Here is a 17291-nt window from a genome sequence, read left to right as displayed (position 1 = left end):
GGTCTGGAGCTCAAGCCCAGACTGACCAACATGGAGAAGAAACCCCATCTCTACTAAAAATACAAAATTAGCCAGGTGTGGCGGCACATGTCTATAATCCCAGCTACTCGTGGAGGCTGAGGTAAGAGAATCACTTGAACCTGGGAGGCAGAGGTTGCGGTGAGCTGAGATCACGCCATCACACTCCAGCCTGGGCAACAAGAATGAAACTCTGTCTCAAAAAAAAAAAGGAAAAAAAAAGAACCTCTGCTCTAGAATATCCAAGGGAGGGCACCATCCTATAACTATCATCACTGTTTACAACTCTATAATTCATTAATTCCAATTCTGAATATTAAAGATATATGTTTTTATTTTTTTATTTTTTTTTTATTTTTTATTTTTTTTTTTTTGAGACGGAGTCTCGCTGTGTCTCCCAGGCTGGAGTGCAGTGGCGTGATCTCGGCTCACTGCAAGCTCCGCCTCCTGGGTTCACGCCATTCTCCCGCCTCAGCCTCCCAAGTAGCTGAGACTACAGGCGCCCGCCACCACGCCCGGCTAGTTTTTTGTATTTTTAGTAGAGACGGGGTTTCACCATGTTAGCAAGGATAGTCTCGATCTCCTGACCTCGTGATCCACCCGCCTCGGCCTCCCAAAGTGCTGGGATTACAGGCTTGAGCCACCGCGCCCAGCCAAAGATATATGTTAAAGACTCTCCAAGGAATAAAGGAATTTAGTTCACATTTAGTCTTAAGGTAAAACAGGTTAACTCTAGGTTTCTTACTGGTGGGAAAGGCTGGCAGAGGTGTAAACAGTGTTGTGGAGTGCTGCTTCATTTAAACAAAAGTGAAGATCAATCATATTTTCATCTGGCCCCTAATCAAACACAACAGGGAAGACGACAGGACATAGATGGAATTTGTGGTATTCACTAAAATCAGCAGCAAAGGAATTAATGACAAAATACACTCAAAGCATACAGTCCAGACTTTCTGGCTGAACTCCTTGGTATAGATAAAAAAACCAGATCTACAAAGTGGTAAAGAGAATTATTTTACATTATCCACAGGGTTATGGACAGAGAGGTCTCAAGAGACTCCAATTTTCAGAAATAATTTAAAATGAATAGTAGATATCTTACCTGACACCCAGCTTCCAAAGCCTATGGTGCACAATGGCTCTGGATTTGTTGAGGAATGAATGGGTCTGAATCAGGTCTAACCTGTCTCATACAACATTACTAGTCAAACAGAATATAAACCTCATGGCCTAAAACCACCATGAGGTTTAGATTCTATTTCAGGGAAAATTCTAAAGACCGGCATCCAATATATAAGATCTGAGTAGCTGGGCATGGTGGCGCACGCCTGTAATCCCAGCTACTTGGGAGGCTGAGGCATGAGAACTGCTGGAACCCGGGAGGCAGAGGTTGTGGTGAGCCGAGATCACGTCACTGCTTTCCAGCCTGGGTGACAGAGAGAGACTCTGTCTCAAACAGAAATCTGAGAACAACTGACTCAGTTCTGCAGTAGAGCTCAATCTCCTTAAGTAGATGTCAAGTTCTGTTCCTAAGATCTATATGGAGATAGATCTAGTCCAGTGCTGTCCAGTACAACTCTCTGCAATGATGGTAATGTTCTATTTCTAACCATGCTAGCCCAATAGACACTTTAAACACAGATACTATGACTACGGACTCAATTTTAAAATATATTTAATTTTAACTAACTTGAATTTAAATAGCCACATAGAGCTAATGGCTACTGTATTGGATGGTAAAGTTGTGGTCTATACTTCATTGCAGATCTAAAATCAAAGAAGCATCGAAATGCTAAAACAATGCATAGTAAATAATTTCCCTACCTGATATGCTACAGAAAATTTTAAAAAACAAAACCACTTTTTAAAGAGTAATCTATATTGGCCTCTAATTTTTCTTTTCTTTTTGAGACAGAGTCTCGCTCTGTCACCCGGGCTGGAGTACAGTGGCATGATCTTGGCTTATCGCAACCTCCACCTCCTGGGTTCAAGTGATTCACTTGCCTCAGCCTCCAGAGTAGCTGGGACTACAGGCATGCACCACCATGCCCAGCTAATTTTCTATTTTTAGTAGAGACAGGGTTTCGCCATGTTGGCCAGGCTGGTGTCAAACTCCGTCTGACCTCAAGTGATCTGCCTCCCAAAGTGCTGGGATTACAGGCATGAGCCACAATGCCCAGCCTGATTTTTCTTTATGATATCATGGGTAGTATGTTTAGCTTAAGGCATTTATTCGCAAATTTGAAAGAGAAACAACTTAGGAACACATACCCGTACATATTGTGACAAGAACACATTATGCCAAGAAACTTCACCTCACAGGATTCCTCACTGATTCCTAGGGCAATCCTGTGGGCAATTACAATTCTGTTTCCTAAATTTCCATTTACCTATCATTTTTCAAGGCTGTCTGTATTTAGAAAATCAGAATACAGTTTTTGTCAATTATAGCTCATCAGAAATATTAAAAACATTGAGAAAAAATATTAAGGAGATATACACTGTAGCTACTTAAAAAAATTCCAGTTGTTGAATCATTACTTCAATGTGCTTAAACAACCTGTATTTTGTGTACAGACTGATAAGTTGGAAATAATTCATGAATATCAAGCAGTATCATCCCTGATGATCTGAACCACCCAAGCCATAATGCTATGTAAAGTACTATTGCCACTTTTATCAAATTGAACCCCATACACACACACTATTCTAGATGCCACCGATCCTTCTTAGGTTCTTTGCTCAAAACGCATGTATGTCCAATTCCAACCAAGAATAAGATAAAGGAGACGGTTTCTTCCATAGTCTCTAGCTGGATGGTTGAAAAAGCAGTTTGCTTTATTGTTAGATGGTACTTCAAGGAATTCACTTGTCTTAAATCATTCTGCCTTTCCAACGCCCACATAAAGTAAGTAGGCCATGAACTCTTTACATTGTAGGTTTTTTTTTTTTTCACTCAATCAAACTGCTTTGTGATCAAAAGTTTTTTTAAAAATCACTAAACCATAGTATGCTACTTTCTAAAACCTTAAATGGATGATAAGAAGATAGTGACTATCTCAGATCTGAGACCACTTTCTATAATTAAGAATTTTTGTAGATGTGTAAAAAGAAAGGGCCCAAGAAATGTATCCCAAGCTTGGCATAATGAAGAAATCTACTATTTCATCTTTTGCAATTTGACTTGTTAATTTCTCATGGTATCTATATACTCCTGAACTTCGCTGACACAGGTCCTGCAAATAAATGAGAAACACGTGCCAAGAACACAAACTTTAAAAAGGGTGATTAAGGGTGGGTGTACCATTTATTTAATAAAACTCAGAATATTAAGGAATGACTAATTCAATAGTGGCCCAGAAAAAGGAAACATTTGGGAGACCTCTAATCAAAACAGCAATTTATGAGGGTACAATTAAAAATTCCCATCAATTTTTTCAATTCTTACCTGAATGAATAAATTTCATCCAACCCATCTTCACCTTCTAAAGATATCATCACCATTTTCACTATCTCAAGACCTTCTTTTTGCTGTTCGGTAATTCCTTTTAGTGGAAAGGAGGGCCCATGGCCACCCAAGCGAAAGGTGCCATCTCCTCTGTCCCCACTTCCATCTTCCATGCCAAGCGAGAAAGGCAAGCTATTAAAGAAAGATCAACAGTAGTTAGTGTTCTAATCCTGTAACTGTAACTCATCAGCTATGAGAAAATGAGCACATCAGTCAACCTTACCAAGCTTTGAATTTCTCAGCTGTCAAACGACTCTTACCTACCTTAGCCAATATTCTCCCAGTTTCAAGTGACTGAAACGTCTTTGATTTGTAAAAGGGGAAAATCACTGGCTACTACATAACCAAGTAACTGAAAGGGCAGGGTGGCACAAGGCCTTAGAAAGTCCAGACCCAGGGTCTCAACTGTGGCAAGGATTTCCCTCCCCCTCTCTCTATTTTACCTTCATTTGCCTTTATGCTGGCTTCCCTCTCTCAGACTGGCCTCTTCCACATTGTAACGGTCTATACGTGTCCCCCAAAATCATTGTTTTGAAATCTAATCACCAATATGATACCATTAAGACAGAGGCCCTTCAAGAGGTAATGAAATCCTGAGGGTGGGGAACTCATAAATGGAATTAGCGACCTTAAAAAAAATGGAGAGGCTTTTTGCCATTTTTGCCTTTTATGTCCTTCCACCATGTGAGAACAGTGTTAGCCCTTTTGACATGGGATGACACAGCAACAAGGCACCATCTTGAGAGCAGAGATCTCTCAGCAGATACCAAATCTGTTAGTGCTGTGATCTTGGACTTCCTGGCCTCCAGAACTATGAGAAATAAATTTGTTTTTAAGATGATTTCTCATTTTATTTGCTACACTTAAAACAGGACTTTCTGTTCGCAATTTTTCTTCATCTACTTAGCAAACACAGCATGATGTAATTTGCATGTCCCACATTATTTATCAGGTAAAAAGTTTCCAGGGAGGAAAGTGTGACACACAAGGTTTGCATCAGGTTACTCCTGTTTCCAAAGCAACAACCAGAAAAGGACAAATGTCATAAAAGCGAAGAGAAAGGAAGTTATCCTGGAAAAAGAAATTACAGTAACAGTTCTGGCTATTCTGCATTAGATCAGAAAAAAGCTTCCTCAGTAGTCAGTAGAAGAAACTAAAAACTACACCAGGCATAGTGGCTCACGCCTGTAATCCAAGCACTTTGGGAGGCCGAGGCAGGTGGATTACTTGAGGTCAGGAGTTCAAGAGCAGGCTGGCCAACATGGTAAAACTCCATCTCTACTAAAAATACAAATATTAGCCGAGCATGGTGGCACACACCTGAAATCCCAGCTACTAGGGAGGCTGAGACAGGAGAACTGCTTGAGCCTGGGAGGCAGAGGTTGCAGTGGGCCGAGATTGCGCCACTGCACTCCAACCTAGGCAACAGAGTGAGACTCCATCTCAAAAACAAACCAACCAACAACAACAAAAAACCTAAAAACTGCTGGGTGGGGTAACATGCACCTGTAGTCTCAGCTATACGGAAGGCTCAGGTAGGAGGTTCACTTGAACCCAAGAGTTTTAGGCTACAGTGAGCTATAACTATGCCACTACAGAAGAAGACCTCATCTCTAAAAATAAATCAATTAATTAATTAATTAAAAACAGAACACAGTGCTTCTCTGGCTGCTGGTATTTTTTTTAGTCCAATTACAACAATCAGTTGTACATGGAATACATCAAACAGTAAAACTATGAACTCTACTTTGTATGCTGGAGGTTTGTAGCACAGGAAGAAAGCACATTACCAAGAAAAAAATACAACCAAATAAAAAGCAGATACGTTATGCTTTCTCTTCTGCACACTTTTCTGTATTGCTCATCAAAAAAAATGGGTAGCTCTTTCGAATGACATTCACAGAAATGCAGTATGCTTCTAACATGTAAAGGCATCCTGAGATTATGAAAAGGGACCAGAAGCTGAGCTGGGCTTCTGAAGTACTGAGAAAAACCTCAACTCAATAAGAAGTGTCACTTAAAAGCACTTAATTTCTCTGAAGTACCATCTTAACAAGTACTGGTTTGATGGGTTATTCTGAACTCTTTTTCCAGTCATACAGAAAGGAGATGTCACTCAGTAGTTTTAAGAGAAGACTACTCATATACGCAAAACAAGTTCTTCATGTCCCCTGGCATTTTATGAAGCCAAAGGCTTACTACTCTAAGCTACAGGCTTCTTGGCATAGCTCTCAATTTGAAAAACGAGTATTCCCAGAAGATTAATAATTCAACATCCTATATCACCACTCAATTGTCACCAAAAATAGGACAAGAAAAAATAGGTTCCAAATGCAGCAGGAAGGGTTAGTGTAATGAAAAGAAATTTTTGTTAGGGATATAACACAGAGAAAATAAATCCTGGAGGGAAAATTCAAGTTACTGTGCGAGGAGGAATTCTCTCCCTAACAAATTGTGAAATACATATTTTTCCCCTAAAGTTTTATACTCCATCTCTGAATAAACATAAGCAAATCAAATTTTACATATGTGTCTACATATTTTGGATCTGTAAAGAATTAAATATAGGCCGGGCGCGGTGGCTCAAGCCTGTAATCCCAGCACTTTGGGAGGCCGAGATGGGCGGATCACGAGGTCAGGAGATCGAGACCATCCTGGCTAACACGGTGAAACCCCGTCTCTACTAAGAAATACAAAAAATAGCCGGGCGAGGTGGCAGCGCCTGTAGTCCCAGCTACTCGGGAGGCTGAGGCCGGAGAATGGCGTGAACCCGGGAGGCGGAGCTTGCAGTGAGCGGAGATCCGGCCACTGCACTCCAGCCTGGGCTACAGAGCGAGACTCCGTCTCAAAAAAAAAATAAATAAAATAAAATAAAATAAAAGAATTAAATATAAACATGTTATGTATTTAGAATGATTCCCAAGTTGGCATTCCTGTCTACCCTAAAACATCCACTCTCTATAGGACACAGTTCTCTAGAGCTGTTTAAAAAAAAAAAAAATCCATCAATCTGCTAACTGTTTGGGTAAAGCCTTCTATGCAGGAAGGAGACAAACTGGATATCCTCAAAGGGTTCTTCTAATCCTCAATTCTTTGAGTCTAACGACACTAAACAATGATCTGCCACTAAGCTCAATTCTTCTGGATCACTGACTTTCATCTTTTTGTCACCACCACTCAGAACAGTTCCTAGAACACAGAAAGTAATCAGCAAATGTTTGCTGAGTAGTCAGTCATCTGACAGATTCAACCTTGGAGCAGAAAGTGAAAATTCCCATAAACCAAGTACTCTTTTATAAAGAGGTCCCATTCAGTGCATTAGGAAATCACAGGATTTGTCTACATGCATTATTCTTAGGCTCTTACAAGAATTGCAGGGAGATGTCACATTTCTTCAAGCTATGAATTATAATATCCAGCTGACTTTTGCTGAATCGGCTGCTGAGGTCAGTGAATATTTCAATATGCCTCTTCTCAAACTTCTTTCCTCTAAAAGACAGAGTTATCATATTAAGAAATCATTCTCCTGAATTATTATTTTTCTACAAATTCAAATATACTTGGTCACTGAGGACAGAAGCTTAGAAACAGATCTGGATAAAGTTAATAAATGTGATTACATTCTAGTAGTCCAATGAAGTTCTCATTAAATTCATAATCAACCTGATATACTTTATACTTTGAACATCTTGGCCAAAATTTCTGAGCATTATGAAATATTATCTTTCTGGATTTGTAACTCAAATGTGATGAAAAAATATCCCTTCCCAGCCTCCATACAGGCAGAATGTAAACAAAGAATTATCCCAGCATACTATAACTTCAGCCTTGCTCAGGTTCACTTTCTAAATATCCTGCTCTGATTCCATGCAGATTTTGTGTGGCAAGACTCAGCAGAGGATATGTAGAGACTAAGAAATGATTATACAGATTTAGGCCTGGGATTTTAGTGCAAATGATTTTCCTGACAGGCAAGAGGTATGTGTATATGTACATGTACGTCTCCAGAGATACATTTCCAAGGCACAATAATTAAATAACGAATTAGGAAGCAGGCCAGGCATAGAGGTTCATGCCTATAATCCTAATATTTTGGGAGGCCAAGATAGGAGGACTGCTTGAAGCCAGGAGTTTGAGAAAACCTGGGCAAAATAGTGAGACCATCTCTGCAAAAATAAAAATTCTAAAATTAGCTGGACTTGGTGGCATGCACCTGTAGTCCCAGTAGCTCAAGAGGCTGAGATGCAAGGATCTCTTGAGCCCAAGAGACCAAGCTGAGGTTGCTGTGAGCCATACTGGCACCACTGCACTCTAGCCTGGGTGACAGAACAAGACCCCAACTCCAAAAACAAAAACACCAACATACACACACAACAAAAAAGGGAAGTTGGCCAGAGTTACTATGCACTTAATGACATATGGCTTATACCACTTAGTGTTTTTTAAAATTCCTGGTAATCAGCTTAAATCTAATAGGAAGTAAACTGAAATAAGTCAAATGTTTTACTTCTCCCAGAGAAATACTCACCGAGTATAGCCCTTCCTCTTTTAAAACTCTTATAAAACAGAAAGGTTGGACTGAACCATTCAATTCTATAAAATATTTGTCCTGCCACACAAACATGTTGCTTGATTAACAATGAATCACAAAGTACATTCAATATATTAACCCATACAATTTTTGCAGAAAGATTCACTTCCAGCTCTCTTCCTTGGAACACTTACATTGTTTCATGTTGAATCACATCCATGCTCACGATTAGTGCATCCAGGACTCAGCTAGTTAAGGACAGGGATATCACCAAACAGTCTCTTCATGCCATGAACATGCAACTCTTTCCAATGAAGTCCACTGTGCTGGAAATTGTGGACACTGAACTATGTGATGACTTAAAAGTACGTGCCTGAATGTCCTTCTTCCAAAGTTCACTAACATATATTCATACATTCAATATATCAAAGTACATATTCTGCCAAAAACAACCAAGAAATATAAACAAAAGGTAACCTAACACATTGCATTCATTTAACCAAAAATTATGTCATTTAATAGTATCTAGAACCCATTTTTGGTGGTCACAGTTCATTTTTAAATACGAAGCGAACCATAATGTAGCATTTGCAAGTCACTCCTAACACAACAGCACTTCCCAGTGATCAGGAATAGCACTACTAATTGATTAGAAAAAGAACAAGAGTGATCCCTTAAAATTAGGGGACCTGTGGAGTAAACTGGAAATCTCACTTTGGGTATCAATCTGATTTCTGGCACAAAAACATCTTCCACCCAGAAAAAAAGTAGAGAACACTGGGAGGATGCTCTTTTAAAAATATCTTTTATTGGCCGGGCACGGTGGCTCAAGCCTGTAATCCTACCACTTTGGGAGGCCGAGAGGGGCAGATCATGAGGTCAGGAGATCGAGACCATCCTGGCTAACACAGTGAAACCCCATCTCTACTAAAAAATACAAAAAAACTAGCCGGGCGAGGTGGCGGGCGCCTGTAGTCCCAGCTATTCGGGAGGCTGAGGCAGGAGAATGGCGTGAACCCGGGAGGTGGAGCTTGCAGTGAGCTGAGATCCGGTCACTGCACTCCAGCCTGGGTGACAGAGCGAGACTCCGTCTCAAAAAAAAAAAAAAAAAAATCTTTTATCCACCTCCAAACATTTCTAACGAGCACCCCTAAAACCCTCTGCATATAGTCAATGCTCACATGTGCTCCTAGGATCTTCCTTCTTCCTATGCCTCCCAACCTCTCAATATCATCACCCATGCAGAGAATAGGGAAGTGAGTGGAGGGCTAGGAACCCAGGCACCGTTTTAAACTGATTAATTTCACATTAAACCCTATTAACACATTACCTCCCCCTCCTCAGAGCAAAATATACCCATATACTCATAGCTGAAACTCTGGGGGTGTCTCATCAAACTGCTTTACGATTCCCGGAATAAAGGAAATTTCTTAAAGTCTTCTCTGGCAGAAAAAGGATACAGTCAGCCTGTTGAGAACCTGGTTGGATTTTGCTTTCAATGTCCTCCAGTAAATCAAAATCTGGTAGCATCAGATGTCTGTGCACTGTGATGTTCTGATACTGATCCCCACCAGAAAGGGGATTGTCAGTGCCATCTGTACCAAACAGGACTAAAGCAATCTCATCCTTGTTCTCAGCAAACACCTAGAAAAAAAGTCAGATGGCAGAAAACTATATTATAACAACCTGGAAGCAATAAAATACCTAACCTTCAGGGAGCAGGAAAACCAGACCTCCCTATGGCAGATCCCTGGGGTCATATAGTACTGGGCGGGATGAAACATGAGACTCACAGACAATGACAATTCTTAGGTTCTAAACATATTTTTTTCATTGACTATAAGTCTCACCCTTCCTTTCAGCAGAAGTTGGGGTGTGGAAATAGGAGGGTAGTTAAGTGCTCTTGATGACTTCCAGCCAAATCAAACTCTAATTCTCAATTAGAGAACCAATCATGAATAATTTGAAAAGATTTTAGTATGTCTTTATAGAATGTCTAAGGTTTAAATTTTCCAGAGGTTTAAAAAAAATGCAGGATAGCCTGCATCCCAGCAATTTCACCAGTAGGCATATACCGTATACCCTAGAAAAATTATGTACAGATAGGAAGTTTACACTTCTGCGCCGTTTATAATGGGGCAAAAACTGGAAGCAAACTATCAATAAACAGGAGAATGCAAAAATACATTGCAGAATATTTATACAACAAAATACCATACTCCAGTAAAAATGAATAAATTTGTGCAACACATATCAACATGAAAAGATCTAAAAAAAAAGGTTGATAAAAGATATGCTACAGAATTACATGTACTATATAAAACCATTTACATACACTTTTGACAGCTTTATACAATACTAAGTATTTATGAGTATATATTCATGTCCAAGTATAAAATATACATGGTACTAACTACCAAAATCCTGAGAAAAGGAGAAGAGAAAAAAAGGGTTAGCAAGGGCCTTCAAGTTTATCTGTAACACTTTATTTAAAAAAAAAAAAAAATCCAACAAATGTGGTAAAACATTAAGATTTATAGCATAAGACAATGGAAAAATTGGTTACCTGTATACTCTCTGCATTTGCCTCTTTTATAAAATACTTCATAATAAAGTATAAAAACCAAAAATAGTATCTGACGCAAAAGACAGGCTTGTCCCCATCTAATTACTAACACAGGCCTTTTTACATTGATGGGGAAGAGTGCTGTACGAATAGATAATTGAATTCTGTCATTCTTCATTTTTGTAGGGTCTGTTTAATCCTTTAGTCTGTAAACAACACAATTACAATTCCCAGTTGTACATGGAGTAAAGGTGTCTGCTGCTGGATTCAAACATGTCTAGCATAATGGCTGAGCAGGTATCTGCCGCCTAAACAAGCAGCCATCTTAAGGCAAGGGAATCTTGCCCTAGAGAAAATCTCAGTCATGGGAGGGGAGAAAATTCAGAATGTAGAAAGGGAGTGGCACTAAGCTCCTGATTCTGACTTCCTGATTCTTTCTCCTTAAAACAGACACAAACAAAAAAACACCTATACTCTTGTTACTGGGGTGTGAGTCGGCAGTTATCCAGAGAAACTCTGCAGGCGACTCTGCAGTAATCTCAGTTCTTGATCTTCTCGAAGTAAAGAATTCAAACGACAGACACAGGCAAGATTTAAAGCAGGAGGAAAAATTTATTTTTAGCAAAGTCAGAGTTTACTGAGAAAGCAGAGTACGCTTGGAAGAGAACCAAGAGGGCGACATAACAAATCAAGTGCGCTGCGCCCTTCTTTGTTTAGTTTTTAGACAGCCCCGCCCCCGCGGCGCCATCTTTTCCCGAGCTTCCAGTTTCCTTTGTTCCTCCCTTGAGCAGGCCGAATTAATCAACGCATGCGCACTAGCCCTGCTTAGGAGTGGGCCGCACGCGTAGTGTTTACTAGTCATGCGCATGCTCAGTAGAGGCAACTCGCCCTTTTTGCTCGAGCGCCCCCACAGGAAGCTTTTATACCGGTTAAATTTCACCATCTTGCTCTTTTACTGCGCATGCTCGAAACCTTAGGGATTATGGCTTGCTAACTCCAGGTGTTTTCTGTCTGTTGTTAAAATACCTGGCGCCAATCATGGCCACTTATTACCTTAGAGTGGTATTTTATGCCCGCCTGTCTTCCCCTCAATGAGAACCTGACAGCTTTGGGGCCCCTCCCTTGCCCTGCTCATCACTTCAAAGGGACAGATTTCTAATTGCCTAACCATGGTTTCACAAATGCCCAACATTCTCGGAGGCCCTCTCTCCTGCCCTGCTCATGTCTACCTACCTTCTCTAACAGCATACTAGGGCACTGCCACGCTACTTGAATTCCACCAACACAACCATAACCAAGAACAGGGTTAGAGCACCTTCCTTGACACAACACCTCAAGGATTCCAGGTCATCAAGATTTTTAAAAATCTGGAATGACAGTTGGGACGTACTAGTGCTCAACGGAAGTGGACACACACAGAAGAACAGAAGTGTCCAGGAGGAGCAGCAGTAGACAGTGAAAGAAGCAGAAACTCATGGACTTAGCACAAGTGGCAGTCATACCAAGTAGAAGGGGCAGAAATAAAAATAGCTGATACTTACATAGTGTTTACAAAATTCCAAGCACTATTCTAAGCACTTTATCTACATTAATTCTTTTATTCCTCAAAACAACCCTATGTGACAGGTATTATTATTCTCATGTTACAAATGGGACACTGAGGCACTGTAGTAGCTAACCTCAAGATAGCCACCATCCATTCTTTCTCTCCCTGTATTTGCAGGCTACTCTTTAAGAAAGGGAGTCTAATTCTCCTCCCTTAAATGTGACCTAGCCTTAGTGTCTTGTTTGACTAATAAAAAACAAACGACTTTCTGGGGTTTTTAAAAATAGGTCATAAGAAGCCACATAGGCAGGGTCTCATAGAACGGATACTCCTTAGAACCAGCTGCTTCATGTGAGAATTCAAACTATACAGAAACCACATGTAGAGGTTCTAATGGACAGCCCCAACTGAGCTCACAGCCACTAGAAAGCATCGTCTTCCAGCCATGTGAGTGAGCCATTTTGGACATCTCGTCCAGTGGAGCCTTTGGATGACTCCAGCCCCAGATGCCATCTGATTGCAACTGCGTAAGGGGCCTCAATAGAGAATCACCCAACTGAGCAACCCAGTCATCCCACAGAACCATGAATGATGATTTTTTAAAATGTGAGACACTATATTTTGGGGTAGTTTATTACATAGCAAAAGATAACTGAACTAGTCACAAAGAAGTTGAAGGACTTGTTCAAGTTCAGGTTAGTAAATAACATGGCAGAGCAAGGATTCAAACCCAAGTCATCTGTCTCTAGGGACTGTGCTTTTAAACATCACTTTTTACTGCCTCTTGTTTCTGATAAAAACTGTAATAGTGAAGGGGCCAAAATGAGGGAAGAAAAAATATCAGACTGTAGTGGAAGGTGAACTTGTATGTGAGTACACATAAGGAAACTCCCCAGATTCCCTTAAACAGAGGGCTGGACACTATAAGGAGGCTGGTATCTTGCATTAGTAAGGTAGAGGCAACAAGCAGTTGAAACATGGGTTACAAGCTCAGTGTCAATCTGAAACTTACCTGTCGCTGGACAAACATGGTTATCACCTTCTTTGCTTGCTCAAATGGGGATTCTACACCAGGAATGGAGTTACTCATGGTAAAGCCCACGTCCATGCACAGCACAACAGCTGCCTGAAAACAAAGTTCCAAAGAGTGTTTGAGAAAAGAAGTCATGAGAAAAGACGGTCAGAATGTCCCTTGCTTATTGTATTCACGAACCTGTATCACTATGTAGTAAAGATGTGAGACAGGGATGTGTTCCACATAAGAATGTTTGTAAGACATAAATTTTCACTACGGAAAACCCTTAAATAGTCCTGGTACTTTCTAAAAGCTACAGAAGTTTCTACCCGGAGAGCAACATGCTCCAGATAGCTGCCACTCCTTTGGTCTGAGCCCCAGAATAACTCCATGATGAGTAGATATGACGCCAACCTGCAGGCCAGAGTTAAACCCAGTTATGCCCAGTATGCATCAGACAAACTGCAGCTGATCTGTAGACCTACAAACATGAGAACAGATGTTTTCATTGTAAGTCACTGATTTGGGGCATAATTTGTTATGAAGCATTTTTGTTACAAGTAACTGCTAGAATCTAGATATATGCTAAGAGGTAGACCCTGACAATTTGAGTCAGTTTGTAAACTGATGATCTAAAATAAAGACACCAAATCTATTCTAGTAGAGGACACAGAAGATAACAAATAATACCAGAACAATGTGCCATGAATAGAAGTATGCACTGGGCACTGAGAGACACAAAAGGAGCATCCACTCAAGACTGGTGGAGGGGATTACCAGAGTGGTGAGGGGGCAGAAAAAGCTTCCTGAATGTGGACTTCCTTGGGTGAGTCTTAATGAGTAGGAGTCAATCATGTGAACAAGGAAGTTACAGACAGAGGGAATCACATAAGCTAAGGCACAAGCCATTACATAGCAATCACGTATGTAGGAGACTAAGAAAACAAGAGAAACATAAACTAAATGCAATACATGTAAAGTTATTTATACCTGGCTTCCAAAGTTTACCTGAATACAAGCCAGAAGAGACCTGGACTGATGGCAACTCACAATTTCAGTGTGAGTTATAAAATCAATCAACAATGTGAAATGTCTTTTGCACCACATTCCCCGCACCTATCTTACTTCATTGCCTAAATACGTTGGTCTGTATCAACAGTGTAGTGAATTCAAAAAGAGAAAAGAAGGGTTTTCCGGTGAAAAAAGATAATAGCAATTGGGAGACCTGGGATCTAGTCCCATCTCTCCTACCCATTAGTTCTGAGTCCTTGGGAATGTCACTTAATCTCACTGTTAATAATACTAAAAGGTAGGAAACTGTTGGACTAGATGAGGTTTAAAGTCCTTTCTGGAGTTAACATTCCTTGACTCTCACTGATAGTCCCAGCAGTGCTTTGTACCGATCAAACAAACTGTGAGCAGTTCTGGGCTAACATCTTACCAGGAAAATTAATTACAAATGAACATGAAACAAGCAGGTTAGGGAAGAATCTGAAGAATACATGATGTAAAGAACAGTAGGAAAAAACTAGATATTTAAGCCAGATGAGAAGATTAAAGGAAACATAATAGTCTTCCTCCCCATCATTTTTTTCCCTTTTTTTTTGAGACATAGTCTGTCACCCAGGCTGGAGTGCAGTGGTGTGATCATGGCTCACTGCTGCCTCCATCTCCAGGGCTCAAGTGATCCTGCTACCTCAGCCTTCCAAATAGCTGGGACCACAGTTGCACTCCACCATGCCTAGCTAATTCTTAAATTTTTCTTTTTTGTAGAGATGGGGTCTCACTGTGTTGCCCAGGCTGGTCTTGAATTCCTCGGCTTAAGCAATCCTCCCACCTCCGCCTCCCAAAGTGCTAGGATTACAGGCATGGGCCACCGTGTCTGGCCTCCCCCAAGATATTTGACAGCTGTTGTATAAAAGGATTGGTCTGCAAGAAAGACAACAGGATCAACAGATGGAAGTTACAGGGAAACTGGTGCAACTCCATACAAGGGATAAAAAATAACATTTAGAAGTGATCAATAAAGAAATTACTCTTTTTTAAGTGACCTCTTAACCCTAGAAATGTTTTAAAAACCTGAATGAATTTCTATCAAGAAAGTTATAGATGATTTCTTTTTTTTTTTTTTTTTTTTTTGAGACGGAGTCTCACGCTGTTGCCCAGGCTGGAGTGCAGTGGCGCGATCTCGGCTCACTGCAAGCTCCGCCTCCTGAGTTCACGCCATTCTCCTGCCTCAGCCTCCTGAGTAGCTAGGACTACAGGCGCCCGCCACCGCGCCCGGCTAATTTTTTGTATTTTTAGTAGAGACGGGGTTTCACTATGGTCTCGATCTCCTGACCTTGTGATCCGCCCGCCTCGGCCTCCCAAAGTGCTGGGATTACAGGCTTGAGCCACCGAGTTATAGATGATTTCTAAATGTGGTTGTATCTCAGGCAACATATGAAAAGGAAAGATTATTTTTCACTAGTTTACAAACAACACAATGCACTAATATTAAGAGATTTCTGAAGTAAAAATAGATAACTTAAAAAAAAAAAAAAGGTGCTAATAAACCACAAAATTCCTTTGAGAACAGTAAAATGTACATCCCAGTTTCAATGCCTGGGGCATAATAACCTAAAAAAACTTGAGTCACAAAATATGCTGTTGCACTTATTTGATACACATCCACAAAAGCTACTTTTAAACCAGAAAACTCTATAGAGGACTAAAGCACTTTGTCATGAATTAGGTATGCAGAAAATGCCATCAAAGGTTTTCAAATATGGAACTTCTTGTCTGGAAGCAGAGTGGTCTATATATCCGAGTTCCTATCTGGCAGCAGTAAGAAAACTGAGAAAAAGAAACTGGGCAGCATAGCAACTCTTCATTTCTATACCAAAGCAATACAAGCTGTTAGAATTTTACTTCCAGTCCATCTGCCACAAACAGCTCCTCCACTAGAGCTACAAAGTTTTCAGGAGCTGAAAGAGGAGGAACAAAGGAGGTGAGTGGCATTATTAAAAGCTCACGATCGTTTTAATCAACATTTCTCAATGACGAGTGCTCAAACTCGTTTCTTGTTTATCTGTAGTGAATGAATTCATTAATCCCTGGAACCACATCTCCCTCTAGTGACCCTTCGGAGACAACTACCACCCTTTTATGTTGAAAAAAAAAAATCACTTTAAAATTCATTGTAATTTCTGTTATTGATCTGGGACACCAACGGTCATAGATTTCTAGCAACACAGGGGTTCTCCAGGGCCCTGAAACCAGACTGCTTGGATTCAAATCCGGATTTCACCACGAAAAGCCCACAGTTCTTTATTCCTCGGTTTTCCCACTTGCAAAATGGGGGTAGTTTTCACTTCAAGGGGCTGTGAAGATTAAATGAGATAGGAATAAAAGGTTTACATCCGTCCCTCACAGAGTAGGCTTTCAATAAATGCGGGATATTACGTTATTATAAAGGTAATAATACGACACTTTGCATTTTAAGTTATTTTAGTCACAGATAGTCCTTCTCTTAAGTTTTACAACAAGCCCTGTGGGATAGTTGCTTTATCACAGCTAATTTTCACTCTCACAGAGATCTTAAGAACCCAGGCTCCGAAGTAATAGAGGAAGTGGGGTTAAGGAGTGGAATGGGATAAAGGGAGAGAGGGGGAGGCGGGTGGGGAGGGAGGTGAGACAAAGAGCAGATAGAGAGGGAGAAAAGGGATGGGATGGGTGGGTAGTGGAAAATATGGAGTCAGCGAGGCTCAAATTCAGGTCTTGGAACCCGAAATCCCCAGCTTTTCTCATAGCGCATCCCTCGGTCCCGGCCCTCCTGACTGAGCCCACCACCACGATCTTCTCTTGCCCCATTCTTTGGCATGGCCGTGATCCCACGATTCCCGCTTCCGAACCACCCTCTCCGGATCCCCCCGCAAGGGTAAGGCCCAAGTCCATGGCTTTCTTTATACCTTATTCCCCGACCGCACCATGTTGCCGGTCCTCAGGCGCTTTGGTCGCTTCTTCCGGGCGGGAACCTGCCGTCTCGCAACTCGCTTCCGGTGGACTAGCGGCAGATAGCGGGAAGAACCGCTTCGCTTCCTGCTAGGCCTGAAAGGGGCGGGGAAA

The 17291-nt window shown here is 40.9% G+C and overlaps 1 protein-coding gene across 1 annotated transcript in view; it reads right to left on the bottom strand.

The window, feature by feature from the left end:
• Window positions 1-17291, bottom strand: part of LOC105481174 (X-ray repair cross complementing 5) — a 99844-nt gene extending 82553 nt beyond the window's left edge. Inside the window, exons 1-6 of the mRNA XM_011740547.2 lie at window positions 17135-17291; window positions 13182-13295; window positions 9518-9701; window positions 8252-8300; window positions 6893-7015; window positions 3467-3658 (exon numbers count right to left, since the gene is read on the bottom strand). Coding sequence (XP_011738849.1) covers window positions 3467-3658; window positions 6893-7015; window positions 8252-8300; window positions 9518-9701; window positions 13182-13295; window positions 17135-17155 — 683 coding nt within the window. The 5' untranslated portion in view covers window positions 17156-17291. The remainder of the gene's footprint in view (window positions 1-3466; window positions 3659-6892; window positions 7016-8251; window positions 8301-9517; window positions 9702-13181; window positions 13296-17134) is intronic.

Source organism: Macaca nemestrina, chromosome 11 (assembly GCF_043159975.1).
Source record: "Macaca nemestrina isolate mMacNem1 chromosome 11, mMacNem.hap1, whole genome shotgun sequence".
NCBI classification, from domain to species: Eukaryota; Metazoa; Chordata; class Mammalia; order Primates; family Cercopithecidae; genus Macaca; species Macaca nemestrina.
This window is presented reverse-complemented; position numbering and strand designations above follow the sequence as displayed.